Source organism: Cyanistes caeruleus, chromosome 4 (assembly GCF_971803275.1).
Source record: "Cyanistes caeruleus chromosome 4, bCyaCae1.hap1.1, whole genome shotgun sequence".
NCBI lineage: Eukaryota > Metazoa > Chordata > Aves > Passeriformes > Paridae > Cyanistes > Cyanistes caeruleus.
This window is the reverse complement of record NC_141704.1, coordinates 78,869,361-78,889,230: the sequence shown is the minus strand read 5'-3', so window position 1 is coordinate 78,889,230 and position 19,870 is coordinate 78,869,361. Positions and strand designations below refer to the sequence as shown.

At 40.4% G+C, this 19,870-nt stretch overlaps 2 protein-coding genes and 1 long non-coding RNA gene across 6 annotated transcripts in view; 2 read left to right on the top strand and 1 right to left on the bottom strand.

The window, feature by feature from the left end:
• The window catches only part of PDE3A (phosphodiesterase 3A), a 218,173-nt gene extending 213,947 nt beyond the window's left edge, over positions 1–4,226 (top strand). For all 3 annotated transcript variants that reach the window (XM_023919037.2, XM_086885495.1, XM_023919036.2), the window contains one exon: positions 573–4,226. In XM_023919037.2, coding sequence (XP_023774805.2) covers positions 573–820 — 248 coding nt within the window. In that variant the 3' untranslated portion in view covers positions 821–4,226. The remainder of the gene's footprint in view (positions 1–572) is intronic.
• On the bottom strand, positions 3,616–16,053 carry LOC147653812 (uncharacterized). Its single transcript, XR_015285804.1, has 2 exons — positions 15,863–16,053; positions 3,616–4,233 (listed from the first exon to the last, which is right to left on the bottom strand). It is a non-coding gene; the product is annotated as an uncharacterized LOC147653812 (long non-coding RNA).
• The window catches only part of SLCO1C1 (solute carrier organic anion transporter family member 1C1), a 23,645-nt gene continuing 19,383 nt past the window's right edge, over positions 15,609–19,870 (top strand). The window contains exon 1 of one of the 2 annotated variants that reach the window (XM_086885496.1): positions 15,609–15,907. In XM_086885496.1, the coding sequence (XP_086741622.1) occupies positions 15,823–15,907 (85 nt within the window). In that variant the 5' untranslated portion in view covers positions 15,609–15,822. Of the gene's footprint in view, positions 15,908–16,059; positions 16,286–19,870 lie in introns of those variants that run through there. The other variant, XM_086885497.1, reaches the window with a different exon arrangement.

Genomic DNA, 19,870 nt, shown 5'->3' with positions numbered 1-19,870 from the left:
GGTGCTTCAAAACCAAAGAAAAACAAGCTTTCTGGTAGTATTTGGCTGTATGAGGACTTCTTCAGTGCTCAGGGTGGTGCCAAAGCAATGTCATGCTTAATCTTTAAGGTCACCTCGATGGCAGAGCAATAGATGACTTTGAAAATTGAACATAGGAAAGCAAAATCAGGATTTTTTTTTTTTCCCCCTAGGACAATGGGCAGGGATCTACTGGGGGTGAGGAGGGCACAGAATTTAATGTGTGTTGATCAGAGTCTTTAAGAACTTGATATGAAATGAGCAGAAACAGCTCAGCAACATGTTTTATGCATCATCATTCAAAGAGTAGATACCTCTGTGAGCAGTGGAGTCAGGTGCAATATGCAGCCTTGGGATAGGATGAAGCTGCAGCTCAAACTCAGTTTGCTTTCCTCAAGATCTGGAGAGTCACAGCTTTCTGAATTTTAACACTGTTTAAATTTTTGGCTTTAAAAATCTGTCATAGCACACTCTGTCTGCTTCCTGCACCTTCAGTCGTTTTTCCTTCTCCAGCAGAAACCAGTACATTAATGTCACATTGTGGTATTTTACAGGAAAGAAGAAGTTCAAGAGGAGGAAAATCTACTGTCAGATCACTCAGCACCTGCTTCAGAACCATAAGATGTGGCAGAAAGTGATTGAGGATGAGGAGAGGTTAGCTGGGTCAGAGAAGCAAGGCACGGAGCAATCCCCACTGCACCAATCTTCAGAACAAATCCAGGCCATCAGGGAAGAGGAGGAGGAGAAAGGGAAGGCCAAGAAGGACGAAGAGGAGAACACAACTGTAGAACCAAACCAATGACAGCATTTACAGCAGTATTTTAAGACAGATTGACTCGTGCACAGACTCTTTCTCAAGCCAGCACAGCATTTAGACACAACACTGTAGAAGTATGGGATAATGCGCCTACAGCTGTTTAATTTGTTTCTCTTTCCTTTTTATGGTGAGGTACATTGTTTAAACTCCTATGCTCAAGGAAGCTTTCACACTGCAACACCGGCTTTACAGACTTTCTTTGAAGAGATTTGGGGGTGGGTGGAATTATATAAATATATATATATAGATAGCCAGGGTTATTGGCTGCACACTTCAGCAAAATACATTTAATGATATATTATGGTCACTGTGATATTTACAGGAGAAAGTTAGTTATCTAAGGAAATGCTGCTTCTGAAGCACATTTGCAGTTAACAGTAAGGTACCAGTTAAGTAGCTTTTGCTCTTATGCTGAGGGATAAAAGTTCCAAAGCTTTATATGAATGCTGATATATCCTGCCAACACGTAAGTGTGAGTGAGGGGGTGTTTGCAAGTGTGAGTGGGTGTGAGGAAATACAGCATGGTCTGAGTTCTTACACTCTAGCTGTAGCACATGTCCCAGTATACCACAACAAACAGAAGGCCAGAATTTGAGAGAATTCGTGCCTGCAAGGGAACAATTTTGAGGAGCTTTGCTTTCCCATAGCCCTGCAATCCCAGTTTTCACTCCAGCTGTGGGCAGCAGCCGGTCAGAGCCGCAGCTCTGGCCCTTCCCAGCTGTGCCAGCACCATCACCTCCTCCTCCTCCTCCTCCTCCTCCTCCTCCTCCTCCTCCTCCTCGGCAGCTCTGGGACTGCTGGCGAAAGGGATGTGCCAGGAGGGCTATTTCCAGAGGGGGAACTGCATGGCACAGCAATCTGTTCCCCTGGAGATGACCTGGCCTCCCTGTACTCTGTACTGCTGGAGCAGCAGTGCAGGGTCAGGCGTGGGTTTGGGCAGGAGAAAACGGGGAGCAAACACGATCAGAAGCTGCAGGCACACTGTCCTCCTCTTCTGCCCTCAGCCCCTGCCTCTGGGCACCAGTGACCAAGGGCATCACTAAAGAACAAAGCTAAAAAGGCAAAGGGTGCTTCAGGAGCTGCATGGGGGACAGGTGCCAGTCCCAGCAACCACTCACATGAGCTTCAGAGAACTTGAGTTTTCAGTGTGAGGTGCTGGATGGAGCAGTTTATTGCTGGCATTCTGCTTAGAAGCAGCATGTGTGGTCCCACCAATATACTTTTTTTCCTTCTTTCTTCTTTTTTTTTTTTTTTAAGAGGAAGAAAAAGATCAGGCCTGTAAGAGCAGCAGATCTTTTTTTGTTGTTGTTGTTCTGTTCATTTGTTTTCTCTGTTGTTTATGCTGTGAGCCAAATGTCTATTTAAAAGGTTGGATATTCACTTTCAATATTTTATTTCACGTTATAGTTGTCAATTATTAGCTGTCTAGATGTAAATATGGAAAAATTTTTATGGTTTCCTGTAGATAATTATATCTTTAAGAAAAAAAAAAAAAAAAAAGAAAAAGAAAAAAAGGGAAAAGTTGTTTTGTAAAGATAATTTTTTAAAAAAATAAATACAAAAACATTTTTATACAGTGTAGCCATTTCCAAACCCCACAGATAAAGTCTTGACTAATTTGTATAGACCATTCTGGGAAACCAGCAGTCTACAGGATCAAGGCTTTAAAATATTAATGCTCTTGGGGACTGGCGCTACCAACCAGTACCTCACAGTTTAGAGATTTGTTCCCACAGGAAGAGTTATATATATATAAACTCCAGTATCTCTCCAAAATTCTTTGACTATGTATGCTTTTTCTGCTTTAATTCTGTAGCCCATTACCAAGAAGAGGGTTGCTTGTGAGAGTAAGATTCTTTGTGAAAGGCAGAGTTTGTAGAAGTCCTTTCTGTATTAAATTTCTGACATTACATCCATCACTTTTTGCTATTGTTACACATTCACCAAATTTCATGATCCTGTTGACACCTCCCCAAAATGTTGGAAAACATTCTCTATCAAAGCCAATAGTGTGTGCTATCACTTGAGAGCTCCTTCTTGCTTTGTGATTCTGTCAGAATGAGGTTTTGCTCTAAAGAGGATTTGGGGTTTTTACTGGTTCTACTTGGCTGATATTGTCCTGTCCTACTCTTACCAGTAGAAAATGTGTTTTCCTTTCAGCAGAGTGACTGGAGCAGGGTTCTGAATGCTCTTATCAGCAGGAATATTTAGGAAATGTTTTCTAATGAAATCAGGAAAGCAAAGATCGAAATTATACTGCTGTTTTAAAGGGAAAGGACATAGCAGAATTCATTCAAGAGAAAAAAATGTCTCCAAGATCTCAGCAAGTCTCCACTAATTCCAGCTTGCATTGTTTTCATATTCTCTTCAGATATTTGATTGATCATTTTATTCGGGCTTTTCTTGTACAAGTGATATGCCTACCTTATAGTATGAGAAGGATTTATTATGCCTCATTCTTTCCTTTAAAAATTAAACTTAACAGAGATGCTTTAAAATGTCACATCTCCAAGCACTTCTTTCTCGATTTTCAGTGCATAATCACTGCAACTGGATTTTGATACTGGCTTCTATATTGCCTTTGCTGGAAGATGAAAAAATCCTATTTCAGCAAGTGTTAGTGGGTGCCCAGTTAAATTACAAAGCATTCAAGAATGAGGCAAAATCCTGTAAGTAGGGCTCCACATATTCCTCTAAACTGGCACAAATAGGGTTGTAAAGAACTCAGAATAACTAAGGGAAGTTATCTAAAAATGTGCTGAAACCATTATATTTTTCTAACTCATCATTTTTGGTTGCCATTAAGTAAACTTAGTGTCAGTTTCTAATTTCTTTCTCTGCATTGCCAAGGCAGCTGTTAGAAATTGATATACCCAAGCCTGTTCATGGGAACAGTCATTGAGCTGAACCTTTATGCTGAAGAAATTTCTGACTTAAAATTAAAATGAGTTTTTTTATCCAAACTAGAAAGAAATTCCAGTGAAGAAGCTGAAATAGCTGTGAGTGCTCAACTTGGTAAGAGGTGATTTTTTATTTTTTTTTTCACACTCCAAATAGTAATCCAATTTCTTCAGGTGGCTCCTCCTTAGGAATCTCATTCTCAGTCTTTGAAGTACATGTCTGGCAGGCAATGATTAGGAAATCTCTAGGTTGGTTTAGACATAACACAAAAGAAAATAACAGAAATTTTATGTCAAGAATGTGAAAAACTTTCTTTTTTAAATTTGTGCTTTGGGGTTCATAGATAATGAAACAGGTAATTTAGGGGGCTTTATAACATTTTCTAGACCAAAGGAAGCAAAACCTTTACCTGCAGTTATAGCAGCCTTTTGGGGGCAGGTCTTGGATTTCCACTTTGTGTAGTCCTTTGGGGTTGCAAGCACCAAATAAACCACAGCCTATGAAATATTTTAGGAAGGAAAAAAAAAATAAAAAATTAATTGTATTCAATCAGCAAAATGCTCATGTTTTAGGTGGGATGTTTACAATGTTGATATGAATTGCTGGTATATACCATATGTAAAGCAGTGTGTTAGATACTAAGGAAAGAAACCCCCATTTTATCAGTGTTTTGCAGTGGCAAACCCAAAGTGCTTTAGTTTTCTGTTTTCTAAAAACAAGAGGAAGAGAAAGACTAGATGATTTTTCCCATTTGGATATTTTGTTTTCCCCACTGTAATGGCACTTGGTGTCTGATCCTGTTTTCTTCTAGCCTACAAGTTTGCCTGAGGTTTTGCAGTCCTTGCAGCGCTCAGTGCAGTGAGAAAAGGACTCTGTGTGTCACATAGCAATCACATGTAAACACTTTTGTCCCTATATTGGCACTTTCATTGATAGCCAGGTGGTGTTTACCATGGAATATACCTTCTCTCATTACATTTATGTTGCAGAGGGAACATGTAGAAGTAAGAGTGTGAAAGCCCCAAACTCTTTACCTTTTCTTTTAGGAAGAGTTTAAGCCATTAGTTTCTAAGAAACCAAAAATGCTGGGTCTAAAAACAATAGTTTCCACCATGTTCAAAGGGCCATAGTTTACTATGCTCTATATTCATGCTCTAATTCTAAAATCTTGGTTTGTTTTTAGCTAATGTGCAGAGCCTTTTGACGCTTGTCTCTGAAAACCATCTGCTTCCTCCCGTAGGAAGAAGGTGTTTGATGAGATGTTGCAAGCTGTGCATCAGAAATGAGTTGTAGCAATTTAGGGAAAAGGGATTTTTCTGTGCTCTTGGCAGGATTTTGGATGGCCTTCATTTGTGAATGAAATCTTTTACACAAAGCTGTGTGTCACTGAAGGCTTCCCCTGTTACATCATGCAGGTTGCTGGTTCTCATGGCAAACACGGTCACATCATGGCAGGAAATGGTTCCCAGGGTAGATGTAATTTGAGAATGCTTTTTTGTTAATAATGCAAGGATAGTTTTCATCAGTTTTTATTCTGACATCATGTACAAGCTTCTCTCTGCATCATCATCAGCCTAAAGATGGATTTAGGTCTTTTACCACTGTTAGAATTTCTTAAGATCCTGGTGGTCTGAATCTGCAAGAAAGTTAAGGCTGTAGAGGTTCAAATAGATGCTTTTGAAGGTACCATTTGGCATCTAAGTAAATTTTGCTCCCAAGTCCCATTCTAGGCACTCCATGCTGGACATTACATTCATTTGTTTTCTTTAAAAATTCTAAATTTCTGTCTGCTTTTTTGCTGGAATTCTTTTTTTCTTTCTGAAATTCTGGCCCCATCTTTCTTCAGAAATGCTCTGGAAAGTAGAATGCAGTGTGAAGAAGGCAGGGATTTTGCCAAATTGAGCATCAGTCAGTGGCAGAGCCTGTAAGGACTCTGTGTGGGCATCCAGTGCTGCTGTTCTGTGAGCTGAGTAGGAGTGGGGTAGCTCTCAGCAACCTCAGCCTAGCTGGACTTGGAATCCTAGAGAATTTTGTCATTTTTCAAAATGAACCCTAGGCATTTTTGAGAACTCAGCCATAAGCTCTAATGCAGCAAAAGGTTTGTGGTTGGTCCTGGTTGTTAATGAAGTACTTGTGTAAAGTCTAAGTCCTGCCACCATCGAGATGTTCCAGCATTGCATGTTTAAGGAAGGAAGGTTTCAGTTAAAGGATGAGAGGTTTCTGAGCCTCCCACAGCCTCATGGGCAGAAGATTAGACAGAAGGACGTTCCCAGAGTGAAGAATACACCTCTCTGCAGGCACTAAGGGCTGCCTGCTCTCCCCAGCCTCAGCCCTGGGCACTGGCCTTAGAACTTGGGTATCCTCACCCCAGAGCTGGGGCAATCAGTCCTCAGGCTGATGGGGTTGTACACATGCAGAAGGGAAGTAAAACTAGAATTTTGTGGGAAGGAGAAAAGGAAATCATAGTCCAGTATCAAACAGATTGTATAAAACAAAATTTTATTTTCCTTTTCTTTCAAAAGCAAATGTAATCCTGCTGAAATGGAGTAAACATAGAGTTCCTGGGAGTTTAATTGCTATTTGATGTTGCAGTGTTAGTCAAAATGATGGCAGTGTTAAAGAGAAGATAACTATTCCCATTAATTAAAGCGGGGGAATCTTTTATTTTTTCCTATTTTTCAGTGAATCAGCAAGTAAGAATGTCCGGGGATCTTTGAGAAAAATACATGTTAAATGATTTTGAACAGATAAAAAAACCAATAGAAATTATGTGACAGCTGTCTTAAGAAACATTGGAAGAGCTTGCAAAATTATTGATTATTGGAGCCAAACTTTGATTTAGAGCAAAATAGCACCAGTACTTTTGAAAGCAATTTAGTATGATAAATCTTTCTTTGAATTTCATCACTTCCTTTTAGCAAAACAACATTCCTCTGCAGGTAAATTAAAGCAGGGTTTAGCCCCTGCTGGGGGGCTAAACTACCACAGAACTACCCTGCTGTGGTAGTTATTTAGTCCAGCATTGGAGGGAGCAGTGTGAGAATTATTCTCCATTTACAACCTAATTATTATTTATTCAGAGGTCTTTAGTGGGATTTTCCTGGCAGGCAGGTGTTCTTTTGATGAAAAATGCATCACACCACCACAGTGGGATGCAGATGTCACCTGAGTGAGCACCTGAGCTCTTAGAATGATACAAACTCCTCAGGAGCCTGGGGGCAGAACAGTGCTGGTGTATTTCATTTTCAAAAGGACAAAAGGGGGCAAGAGCTCGAGCCAGTTAACAAAACTTCTTTGATAAAACTGAAAGGGTAAGCAGTGTGCAGTCTGAAACCCTGCCAGTGTCGCTTGAGGTGTATGCAGACATTCCCCCGAGTGCTTGCTCGTGTAAAACTGCTGGTGAGTTCAGGTAAAACCAGCTGAGCTTGGGGTGTGCTCTGCCAAGCTGAGGGATGTAGTAAGTCAAGAAGAATTTTTGACTTGTTGTTGTTTAATCCTTCATTAAAGAAAACTTTGCTTGGTGCAAGAGGAGGGGGAAAAAAATAAATATATGAAAGAATATTTCATTTGAGCTTTTCAGGTTGCTAGTCTGTGCCTGTGGTTTCTTGCTTCCAAAGCTGTGTGTGTAATGTGTCTAAGATGTGGGAATGGGGCAGCAGAGGAGAATTCTTCTGCCCTGGATGCCACAGGGAGTCTGTGCTCCGGGGAGCACCACTGAAATCTGGAGATGTGGAAAGAGGTGCAAATGAGCAGTGAATTAATTAGGGAAATTCCAATATTTCTGTTTTCTGTGTGGAAGCATAAGAGCAGGTGTACAGGACCTTGCCACAGCTGCAGGCCATGTGTCCTTTTATGACTGAATTCTCTTGTCCTGAGGTAAAACCATAGGAAATCAGATCAAATAATAGCTCAAATTTTCAACACTCAGAAACAATTGATGTGAATTAGCAAATGCTCTTTGCTTTTAAGTATTTATTTAAAGGAGTTGGGAGGTTTTGGTGGTGCTTTTTTATTCTCCTCTGACTTTAGTTGTATTCCCCCATGCTTTCTTAAAAAAAAAAAATTTAAAAAAAGCTCTGTGATCTGGTCAGAGAGAAATCAGTGAGGGGTTTGCCATGTGTGTACATACTGCTGTAGGTAGAAAGCCTGCTAAAGTCTCTTAAAGCTGACTTTCCTTTTCAAAATTCCTGCCTGATCCCGAAACACAACGAAAACCTGTGTTTGAATGCAAAATGTTGATTTGTAGGTGTTTGTAAACCTTGATACAGTACTGCAGATGGTGTCCCAAAAGATCAAAGACAACGTTAATAACTGCTATGTGATGTTGATGATATCTTTAATATTTCAACCATGTCAGCGTACTTTTGGTCATTACTTTTCTAAAGTTAAGTCTTCTTCTCTTGAATAATCAATATCAGATGTTTGCATGATGGAAAGTAATTTAAGTTTACTTTTTAAAAAGCCGTGATTCATACTGTGGGTTACGTTTGTTTAACAGATTAACATTTTCACTGATGGGTGGCAGTTTTTTTTTCTTTTTAGTGCTTTTGATAGAAGAACATCTAGGATATTTTCCAACAAAAACACATTTTTTCACCTTTGCCTCCAGTTGTGGAAGAAAGACCTTCCAAAAATAATTCTTTTCCAATACAGTTTGGCCTGTCTGGGTAACAATATGCAAGTGTATATATATATATCATGTAGAAGATGTGATTGGAAAAATTAAAAATCCCATTTTGGTAAAGTGATCAAGAAATTAACTTAGCAAGATTACAACCCTTTCTGAATTGAAATCTTTGGTGTGCCAATATAATTGAAGCACTTGACCCCCACCAGATTCGAGGGCCAAATTATACAATTTTTTTTTGTTCTAAAATTGATGACAGGCCAAAGTTCTTTTACTTCAGGAAACACTGAGAAATTTGGTCAACTTACCTCCTGTCCTTTCAGGTTTGACTCCTGGCCTGGGACCTTGGGGCAAAATTATTTTAATGATGCTTATTCAGATTCAGCTATAGTAGCAAGTTACCACAAATCACTCGTGTACTACAAATTTAATTCCTCCTTGATTTTTTTTCACTTCAAAAGGTGAGAAAAAGGTGGGGGGAGTGTAATTTTATATGGCTCTATTTGAAAAGGGTTTTGTGTACCTTTATAATTCTTTTGAAGCAATATTTTAAAAAAAATAACTGCCAGCCAAAGTGGCAATGCAGAAAAGTGCCATCTTGTTTAGGATTTGTACACACCAGTTTTTAACACAGTGTTCTTTTCACTAAGTACTACATACGTTAATTTATATTTATATATTGTCAATATTGTTGTAACCAAGCTTCTCCTTTCTAAACACTTCAGAAACAAGGCCTTGTATTTTTAGGTGATTTTCATAAACAGAGTAATTCTTTTCCTTTCACTAGTATCTTGCACTCGATACATGTAGCAATACTTAATATATTCTCTTCACAAGTATTTGTTAAGTGATTTAGTTAATGGCTGATAAATGTTTTGTACAAAATAGATTCTGTACAGGAAAAAAAATCTTTTAGATAAACATTATTTATTTTTACTGTTTTGTAAGTTAGACACTATAATGGAGCTCCTTTTTGCCAGAATTACTGGAAGTGCCTCTTGGTAAAATGTATTATACAGTAAATATGTATTCAAAATTATTAGAAATACTTGTCACAAAATGAACAATGTGGATGTTGCAATGTGAAGACAAATGTACAACATAAATATAATTCTGTGGTATCCTGTTGGCTTCGTTTCTTTTTCCTTTTTTGAACAAAATTGCTTTCGGTGCACAGCTTCCATTTTAAGTGTTAGACTAAAAATGACTTTACCCTCTTTAGACTCTGTTTCAAATCCAGTGAAACCTTGTATATATTAAATTACCATTTTAGCTGCCAGCCCTGCTTGGTATGTGTCAGTGACCCAAGCTCATGTTTATTGGTATCCAATTTCCTGAGACTTTTACCTGCAGATTTCTGCACTTTGGTTCAGATTACTAATAAATCCCATGTTAAATACTTTGTGACTCAACCAATCTGTGGAAAGCCTCATTATGACCATTCTTCTTTAATGGTGACCAGTATTTCAGCATCCATCATCAGTGTACTACTCAGTCCAATTAATCTGGACCACACAGACTGAGTGTGGTCAGTATTACCTGACAGCATTCAGCCACAGCAATGCAGGGTGAGTAATCCTTCCAGAGAAAATGAAATGTGTTACCTTAACAGTTTCCCATATTAATCACAGAAGTAATCTGTTAAAGTGGGACATCAGTGAGTGAAATCAATTTTCCTGCCATTATATTGGTAGGTATGCTGTCATTTTTCAGTGTAAAATTTTACTAGTTTTTTATGTGGGCTAGAATTGACATCTAGCTACTGTCTTTGCTCACTGTTTATAATTTCAAAAAAGTATCTCACAGCTGTCAAAAATCTTACCCATTTCTAAAGTTTTATTACCTACTTTCATCAAAGACCTGGAGAGCTCTTCAGCTAATTGATTTGAAATGGTTGCATAGAAATTATCTAGATCAACCATGTGTTCAAAGCCTCTTTAAGTGAAAAATTAGCAGATTTCAAGATCAGCAGAAGTATCAGCCCCATATTTGGCTGTCAGTTTCCAAATGCCCCCAGTTTATTTGTCCTCTGGCTAAAATTCTGAATGGAAAAAATGTAAGGAAATTTGCACCAGGCAGTGATCAGGAAGATACAAGTCAGGATCATTGCCAGTATAGGAAAGTAAAAAATTTTTAACCTGTTCCAAGGGAACTGCTTCTAAGCCAGCAGCTGGTCTGTCCCAAACACTTCACATCTCAACAGCATGTAATTATTTGATGCTAAAATTCACAGAGGGGAATGCAAGTGGAGCAGCAAAGAAAAACTTTTCCCTCACTACTTCTCACCACAAAGAGTAGGGGCTACCAAGGTAAAGAATGCACTTGTCTGAAAATCACAGAACTCTCTCCGAAGCTCTTCAGACAGCGAGAGGTTCCCATGGGAAGAGATGAGCAATAAAACACAGGGCAGAAGCCGTGAATCTGCTAATGAGACCACACATGAGCCTGCCTCTCCTGGGGTTCTGGTAAAACATAAAGGAGGCCGTGACGCACAGTCCCTAGCAGCTCAATTAAAAGTTGCACTTTCCAGGTGTTCAAATTACTCTCAATGGCTTGGGCAAATCCAGTTGCCTAAAAGCACTTGAAGTGTTTCACTACAAACACAGTTCTCAGAGAACTCTTGATGCTTTGTTTAGCAATGATTTCTTTTAAAGTGTCTTCAGCCGTCTCACCAAAATCCTGTGGAAATCAACCTAATGCCACCACGGACTCCCCAGATATTGCAGGGATGGAAGAGCAAGCAACTTGGACAGGAAGGGGACTTGCAGGTGCTTCCCTGGCTGATGGGGTCTGTAACTCTGGGGTTTCCATCTCACACCATCCAAGGGGAATTTTAGCTGCTCCACACTGGGCTCCCAGAGACCTGGAATGCTGCAGTGGAAGCTGTCAAAACTACTTTGTTGAACAGCTTCACTGCCAAGAGGTCATACAAACCTTGTATTAATTCATGAGACAACATGCAAGTTTCAAATTTAACTGAGAGTTCTGATGGCTTGTGTCACACCCAGCGTGGATTGCTAGTTATAATCGCTGAACTACCTGGGGTAGGCACCGGCATAATGGTTTGGAAGTCTGATACAGATAAAAGGTTGCTGCAGCACCTGCTTGTCTCCAGACAGGAAATACACAGCAAAAGGTTCCTGTTTGATCTGCAAAATGGCTTCATTTAATCTTCCTTCTGTTTTTGTTGCTGATAAATTACTTCCCTCCACAGTCCTTTGCACGGGGTGATTGTTTATATTGTTCTTGCCAAAGGCATCATATTCTACAAATTCAACATCTTCAGTGTAATCAGATCTCCTGCTCAATCCTTTGTACCTTCTCTTTCTACATTTCTAGGCAAAATCTTTGGGTTTAAACCTACTTCAAAGAACTTATCTTCATTAAAGAAAGTGTTATAGACTTTTTTCCTAAGAAAAATGGCATTAATCTCCAGTTGCTGGACGAGTTACATTTTCATTTATTACATCTTTATGCACAGAAATTCTCCCCGAAGCTCCAGAGGGTGAAAATGCTTCCTGCCCTGAAGAGTGTCACATCACTGGATTTCTCATTCATCCTGCCTTTTGTACTCTCTCAGAAACAGGTTTCCCAGAAGATCTTTGCACAGTGTGGTGCTGCATAAAAATACATAGTAATTATTTTCAAAGTTTTCGTTAAAACCTGACTCTGTCATTTGAGTTGGGGGTGGAGGGGAAGGTTGGTTGGGTTTTTTACTTGTTGGGTTTTTTTAATTAACCACTCAGGAAAGAAAACCTCTGAGCCATTTTACCTATCAGTCACTTTTTGCAAGTCCTTTCAAGGTAATGTACAGCTATTGACCACACTCCTAAACTTTGCCTCGGGTACCCAGCACAGAGAGCACACACAGAAGAGGTGATACTGTTCTTGTACAGGGTGTACAAGATGTACAGGGTGCAGTAAAGAAAGGCCTTTACTGCCACTCCTATTTCTGAAAAATTTTCTTGCTTCTGTGTCATGCAAGGGGCTGAAAATGTAAGTATCAGGAATAATTTGATTCGGAGTAAAGAGATTATTCAGTAGGACCTTTGCGTATCGTAGTAACAAGAAGTTAGACAGATCCAAAATATAAATGGAACATTTTTCTATTGCTTTGCTTTGGTAAGAAAACTGTTCTTTGAGGATACAGGATAGATCTGGAAGTCCTTAGTTGGGCAAGAAAAGGCTGAAATTTCAAGGCTGAAATTCCCCTAGCAATCCCCAAGAGCTCCTAAAAGCCAAAGTGTATTATTTGTCTCTGTCTTTGATGTGGAATGGGTACCCAAGGTTTGTTCTGGCAGTGGGTTTCCTACCTATTTATATCCTTACCAAGCCTGTTCCTAGGACTGGCAACAAAAAGAAGAGGAAAATTAACATCAAGAAATTAATAATCCGTAGCGGTAGAGTAGAATAACTAAAGCAATTAAAGTTTTATAGGCAGTGAAACTTGGATGCCTTGTTAGTTAACTGCAAATGCCTTCCCTCTTTCTACCTGTCATTGAGTGCAATGTGCAAATGTGCACATTTACAGGAATTGCTGCCATGACTGGCTCTCCTCTGAGTCAGTCCAAGTGGCTCAGGGTTGGAGCATTTTCATGTTAGCAAAAATAAAATATTAAAGGAGCATTTGGCCAAGTCTCAATGAGAGTAGCTGGAGACTCATTCCACCAAGAGTTTATAAGTGACTTTGCTTTCCAGCACAATATTAAGGGTTGCAAATGTATTCTCTGTTGGACTATAGGAATCACTTAAATTCAGATTTTAAGGTGATGTGGTATACCCTAATCCTACTTATATGTTTCGGTTTGCTTTTTTAAACAGTATTTTCTTTCTAGCAGATGAAAATTCATTCTGTTGGAATACATTTTTTTAAAGAATTTCCTTTTTAGAAAGGAAAAAAAAATTCATTCTTCTAAATACTGCTCCAAAAACCTGCTGTGTTGTCAGTGTAATGTCAGTATAATGGTGGGCCTATATATGAAGATTACACTTGTCACCGCTATTCACTTTGGCTAGACAAGGCTTTGTAAGTGTAATTAATTTAACCTGTGCTTTAGAAATGAAGGTGGTCTGACTTCTAATTTCCTGTAACTAATACAAAGCAGGTATGTAAAGAAAACAGACTTCAAGGAAGAAGCTTCAGTCTGGTTTTTGTCCTGTAGCTGCTTTAAAGGCTTTGTTTAAATTACAGAATAAGTATGTATAAGTAGGCAATTTCTTTTAGGACTATAGGAAAGAAAACCTTTCTTGTCTGGATGATTGTCTAGCAAGCTTCCAGTGGGTTTTGTGTCATTGTGCTGTGGGAGACACTGGAGAATGACAAGCAAGAGGTGTCATGTCCAGTATTATAATTGGTCGTGATTTGTTTCTCATGTCTCACTCCTTGGTAGTGAATTGTGGTATTGAATTTCCATGTGACATCCTGCAAGGCCTAGAAGACTAAGAAATCCCTACCTGGATGAGACTTTCTTTTTTGTCAGATTAACTTGTTGAATTTTAGAGAGGATCCATCATTCATTTACCCTGAGCATCTTGAAAAGCGTTGTAGAGGATGTAAGTTTAGTCATTTCTGAGGAGCTGCTATAATTAGTTCATAAAGGAATGGTGACACTCATCTGGAGGTGTAAGAAAACTTTCTGTAATGGAAAATACCTCTCCCAAGTGGTTTTGGGGAAGTTCCAGTTAAGATATCAACACCTATGCAGTCAGAGAAGGCTCTGTAAAGAAATTTCAGTAAGAGACAACAGTGGTAAAAACCTGATACTGAGGTTTTACAATGAAACAAAAATCCAGGAAAGATGAGAGGATTGCACTAAATCTTGTGGGCCTTGTTTTTCAAAGCACTGGTGCCTTCTAAAGGACATAAAACCAGAACATAGGTATTTTTCTGTTTGTGTGGAGGACAAGGCTCTGGTGCTTGGCAATACAATTTGTAGCATAATGGATTAGAGGATTAAGGGACTTTTATACCAAATTTACATATCTGATAATGAAACTTCACTTATTTTAAAGAACAGTGTGGTAAATGTTACCAGTGGCAGAATAACTGGAATCTGTGTCAGAAATCTTTGAAAGCAACAAGGTCAGCAATCAAGATTAAAGGTCATGCAGAACTAGTACAGATCCCGTATTGTGTAAACTCAGTTTTCCTAATAATTGAAGGAAATGGCCTGGAAGCTGTTCTCTTAAAGAGGTTGAAAGAGCTCATAATCACTAAGTCTCCTAATCACTAATTACTGTGAACTATTAGGCACCCTGATATCTCTTCGGAAAGGGGAAAATAGATTTCCAAGTTCCCAAACCAAAGAGGGATACAAGACACTTTAAAGTACAAAATGTGAATTATGTGTAGTGTAATAAAATTCCAGCCGCATTAAGAACCCAAAATGGTGAAATAACAAAGGAAAGGATAATAATTTGTATTAAATCTAGGAAAGCAAAAGCCTACTCTGTGTTTGGCTGTGTGAGTGAGGTCTTAGCTGCCATGGGAACCTGCTGTACTGCAGAGGGTGGGAGGGAATAAGAAGGGAAAAGGAAGAAGAATTTTTAACTTTAATACCTTTTCTGTTTAGATAATCAAAGCCTACAGGGTAGCAGGTAGAGGATTTACAGCCTCTCTCAGCTCAACAAACTACAGAGGGAACTAGTCACATCCTTCACCTTTTCCCAAACTTGCAAATAAATGTTTCAGCTGCTGTGACCTTGTGGCAGGAAAAACTCAGGGTGGGAATGAAGTCTTCAATATTTTCCTTTTCTTTGCTTGTGGTGAAGGACTTGACTGACTCTCCCATGCAATCCTGTCCTCCCCCTTAAAGGATCTTTTCACTCTGGTTTTGGGGTGTTTTTTTCATGTTGATAGGGACATTGCCCCATAGATTTTGTGGAGCAGGGCATACTGGGCATAACAGGGAGGACCAGGGACTGGATAAGAAATATTTGTGAATCACTTGTTCACCCTCCAGCCTGTCTTCTCTCATGTACTCCCCACTTTCTCTTTTTTTCCAAGTCCATTCCCTCTTGAATTCTTTTGTTTCCTGGAATTAAGCAATTAATAAGATCAGAGTTTTGGTTTTTTTTTTTCCTCTCCACAAGGTTTGTCACGTGCCTCATCAAACTTAGAGCAACTTGCAAAGAAAATACCCTCTATGAGCTGTTTAAATGCCCTTCATGATTCCCATCTAGGGCACCCAGCATCTTTGCCTTGCTGGTGTGCCCAGTGTCCTGGAACTGATAGGAGGGGACAGAGGAAGAAAAACCTGGGGAGGTGGGGGAGGAGGATGGGGGGCAGACAAATAGAAAATGCTCAGGCAAAACAAGAGACAAAACAAGTTCCTCCACTCCTATTCTTTTTCTTTCTCTACTTCCAGTATAAGAAATACACCCACAGACAGGGTCATTTCTAAGAGGAGGTTTTCCCCTCCAATTTTTCCCCCTTGTAAGCTGGGACCAGTGCCTGTGCATGCAAGTGTGGGTATGCATAAGCAGGAGAGGAAGCTTACCTATGAAAACTAGTAGGCACCATCTCTGGGGATTCCTGCTGCCAGGTAAGATTTGGCTTTTCTTCTTCTCTTTGTTGCTTCGCTTTTCATAGAGGATGTCTTTTAGCTAAAAGGGTTCCTGAGTGAACTGTGTCCACCCAGCCCAGCAAGTGCAGCTCCTGTGCCTGTGGGCTGACACACAGCAAAGGCATGGCTAAGGAGGCTTACTGCGGAGTGGAGGAGTTTCCAGAGGGGGGAAGGATGTTTCCTCATTGCCTGGAGTCTGGATGAGTGGAGGGGCACTTCAGGAGCTGCCTGGAGGTGCCTTAGCCTGCTGAATGCATGCTCAGGAACAGGTCTGCCCCTGGACCTGACCATCAGGCACAGGTCCACATGCCAGCTCTCAGGACGGTGAGTGCCACTGCCACCCAAGCTGTGTCACAGGTGAGCTCCGGGCGTGCTTTTGGAGGGATGGAAAGCAGAGCCACCAGAGAGGGCTCCCACACCCCAGGCAGCTGGAGCCAGGGATGGAAGGAGGGGTCTGAGCCCCAGCTGTGAGTCCAGGAGACATTCAGGGACAAGGTGTGGGCGCAGGCAGGGTGTCACCCACCTGGACTTACCCAGTTGTTGTAGGTGTGATGAAGCACAACTGGAGCACTGCAGTGGATGGTCACAAACTCTTCAGAAGGGACAGGCACAGAGGGAGAGGCAGTGGGGTGGCCCCATTGGATTTCTAGAGCTTAATGACAGTACCAACAGGGACAGCTGTTTGTGGGTAGGAGTCAGTGGAAAGGCCAGCAAGGCAGATGTGGCAGTCTGCTAGAAACACAGCACAGCAGAGAGGAAGTGAGGTCTGGGAGGTTCCTGCCATGAGGAAGAAAACTGCCTGACACAGCTGGTGACAGAGGTAACGAGGGCAGGTGTCCCACTTGACCTGTTTGTTAACTGAGAAGGACTGGCAAGAGATGTGGCATTTGCAGGCTGTCTAGGGCACAGTGATCATGAAATGAAAGAGATTTAAATCTTGGACAAGTAAGGAGGGGAGTTCAGCAAGCTGCCACTTTGGTCTTCTGGAGGGAAGGTCTGGTTGACAAAGTTCCTTGGGAGGCAGTTCTGAGGGACAAAGGGCTCAAGGAAGGCTGGACACTGTTCAAGAAAGAAATCTTAAAGGTGCAGGAGCAGGCCAATGGGATCATGTCCTGTGTCAGCAATAGTGTGGCCAGCAGGACCAAGGCAGTGATTGTCCCCTTGTAGTAAGCACTGGTGAAGCCACACCTCAAATCCTGTGTTCAGTTCTGGGCCCCTCACTGCAAGGACTTTGAGATGTTGGAATGTGTCCAGAGAAGGGAGCTGGGGAAGGGTCTGGAGCACAAGTCCTGTGAGGAGCAGCTGAGGGAGCTGGGAGTGTTTACCATGGAGAAAAAGAGTCTCGGGGCCTTATGGCTCTCTACAGCTCCCTGGAAGGAGGCTGTAGTGAGGGGGGTCAGGTTCTTCTGAGTAACAAGCAATAGGACAAGAGAAAACAGATTCAAGTTGCACCAGGGAGGTTTAGATTGCATACCAGGAAAGTCTTTCCTGGAAAGGTTGTCAAGCACTGGAATGGGCTGGCCAGTGAAGTGGCTGAGTCACCATTCTTGGTGGTATTTAAGAGATGGGTGGATGTGTCACTCAGGGACAGAGTTTGGTGGTGGACCTCTCAGTGGTGGGTCTATAGATGGACTCAATGATCTTAGAGGTCTTTTCCAACCTAAGCAATTCTATGATTCTATGATTACATTTTCCTGGCATTCCTGCCATGTTTGGAAAGGAAATGCTTAGACATTCTCTGTCCTCATTTTCTGTGTCATAGAGAAATATAGAATCCCAGATATGGCAACAACCTGAGGTTATCACTATACCCAATTCAGTAAGAGACCGTCTTTACCATCCAGGTATTTCCCTGGACAAAACCAGAGATGTCCCTCACCTCCCACTGGAGCTGGCAGTCTGTATTTGAGTGGCAAATTTGTGATTGCAGTGAAACAGCCCTGTGTATTCTGGTTGCACTGAAGAGGAAGGATCAAAACTAATAGTGCAGTTGGCTGTGGTTCCACTGGGCACATTTCTCTGTGCTCTGTCTTGTGTTAAAAGTTTCCATCAGAGGCATTGTCAGGGCAACCAAACTGATGTTCTGAGACACATGGCTGAAGGTGGCTCTGAAAACTACCAACCTCCTTAAAGCCATGCCACAAGAGCAACTGGGGATATATTAAAACCTGTAGATCCTGCAGGGATATCAGGCCTTCCTTGCACTCTTCAATTTGACAGTCAGACAATAAATGTTTCCAATTTTTGTCCTGTAATCATTTGAGCATAAGTTTAGTTTGAGCTCTGCTGCCCATTTGAGATTTGTTTCAACTCAGAGGAACACAAGCTTGCATGCTGCTGTCAAACATCACTTTATCATATTCACACCACCACAGCAAATTTTTTTTGTGTTCTGACCAATCCTACATATGTGGTGCAGTGGAGGAGACCCTCTACACCTCTGCCACACCTCTAGCTGGAAGTTGCTTTGCTCAGAGATGAAGACAATTCATTTAGCTCTGGTGAACATGTTTTCCCTCTTTCAGGTTTTGGGTTTTTTCATTCCAAAGTTGCTGTAAATATGCAGAGTATTTCAAACCTTTCAGAAGAGGCTATTTGATGTGCTTACATGGAAGCACCCCTTATGTGACTGTCATAAAATAATTTATCCTCATGCAAGTCCTGTGAGGTACACGCTGTCTTTCCCCATTGTACAGGTTCAAAGGTGGGACAGAGAGAGACTATTCTTAGTGTGATTTTTCCCAAGATATCAAGAAAATCAGAAGCAGAACAGGAATAGGTGCAGTAAGTGTTCAGCAAGCACGAAAATATTTTTTAATTGAAAAAAAATCTCAGTACTCTTAAGTGTTGACAAGAAAATACATTAGAGTTCCTGTCAGGACAGTGTGAAATGCAAATATTTCTCTTATATGTAGTCATACCTCTCATTTTAAATGATGGAGAGATCCCAGTGAAAATTTTGGTGCCACAAGCAAAGTCCTTTTTTCTTGCTCATACATGAACAGAGCCTATGAGCAAATCTTAGCATCAAAAGATATACTTTTGTTATTTTCACTTGTACTTCTGATAAAGCAAGTGCTTGTTTGGGAAGCCATGAAAACACATGTGTCCAGAGTATATACATATACATAAAACTATATGTATTTTTAACTTATCTAAGATCTCTGTCTTCAGAGAAACATGAAAGAACAGCAACTTTTCCTATTCATATTTTCAGGCAGCAGTTCTGTAAAAGTGCTAGGACTTTTAGGACTGCCTAAAAGTGAACACAGAAGCTGATTTCACAAATATTTTCAGATCTGATTTAGAGATTGAAATTAAGAACAAAGTACTGCAGTATGTAACCAGAGATTTAAGAATTACTGATATCTTTTGTTTTCAAAGTGCAGTATTTAGGTTTTCTTTACTTTGTATTTACCTGAAAAGAAGCAAATTCACATTTTTCCTGAAACCACTGAGCCCTAAGACTCTATGTAAAATGGTAAAGGGAACTAAACCTCTTTATTCTTGTGTAACTCATTAGCTAACATCAGACGATTAGAGCTAATGTTTCCATCTAAAACAATTCAAGTGCCTCATTAACGGGGATAGATTTCCTTTGATCTAATTACTTCATGTCCCAGATCTATGGGAAATTCAGAGATCAGCACTGAGAAATCTCTGCAGACCTGCTCACATCTAGAAACGTGAACTTACATGCAGACTTCAGAAATGTTGTTTAAAATGATAATGAGCCTTGTTTAGTCTGCTGGCCACACTTGGACAAATGTTTAATGAAATCACATTGATGATAGCTAGAGAATGAAGATGATGGCTGTTTGCTGAGTATGATTTAATCTCCATTATTATAGGCAAGTGGATTGCAAATTTCCATAATTAAACATCCAGTGCAATGGGCAGATTCTGTTGTAAAGTTTGGTAATTGCTGTTGTTGGGAAAACA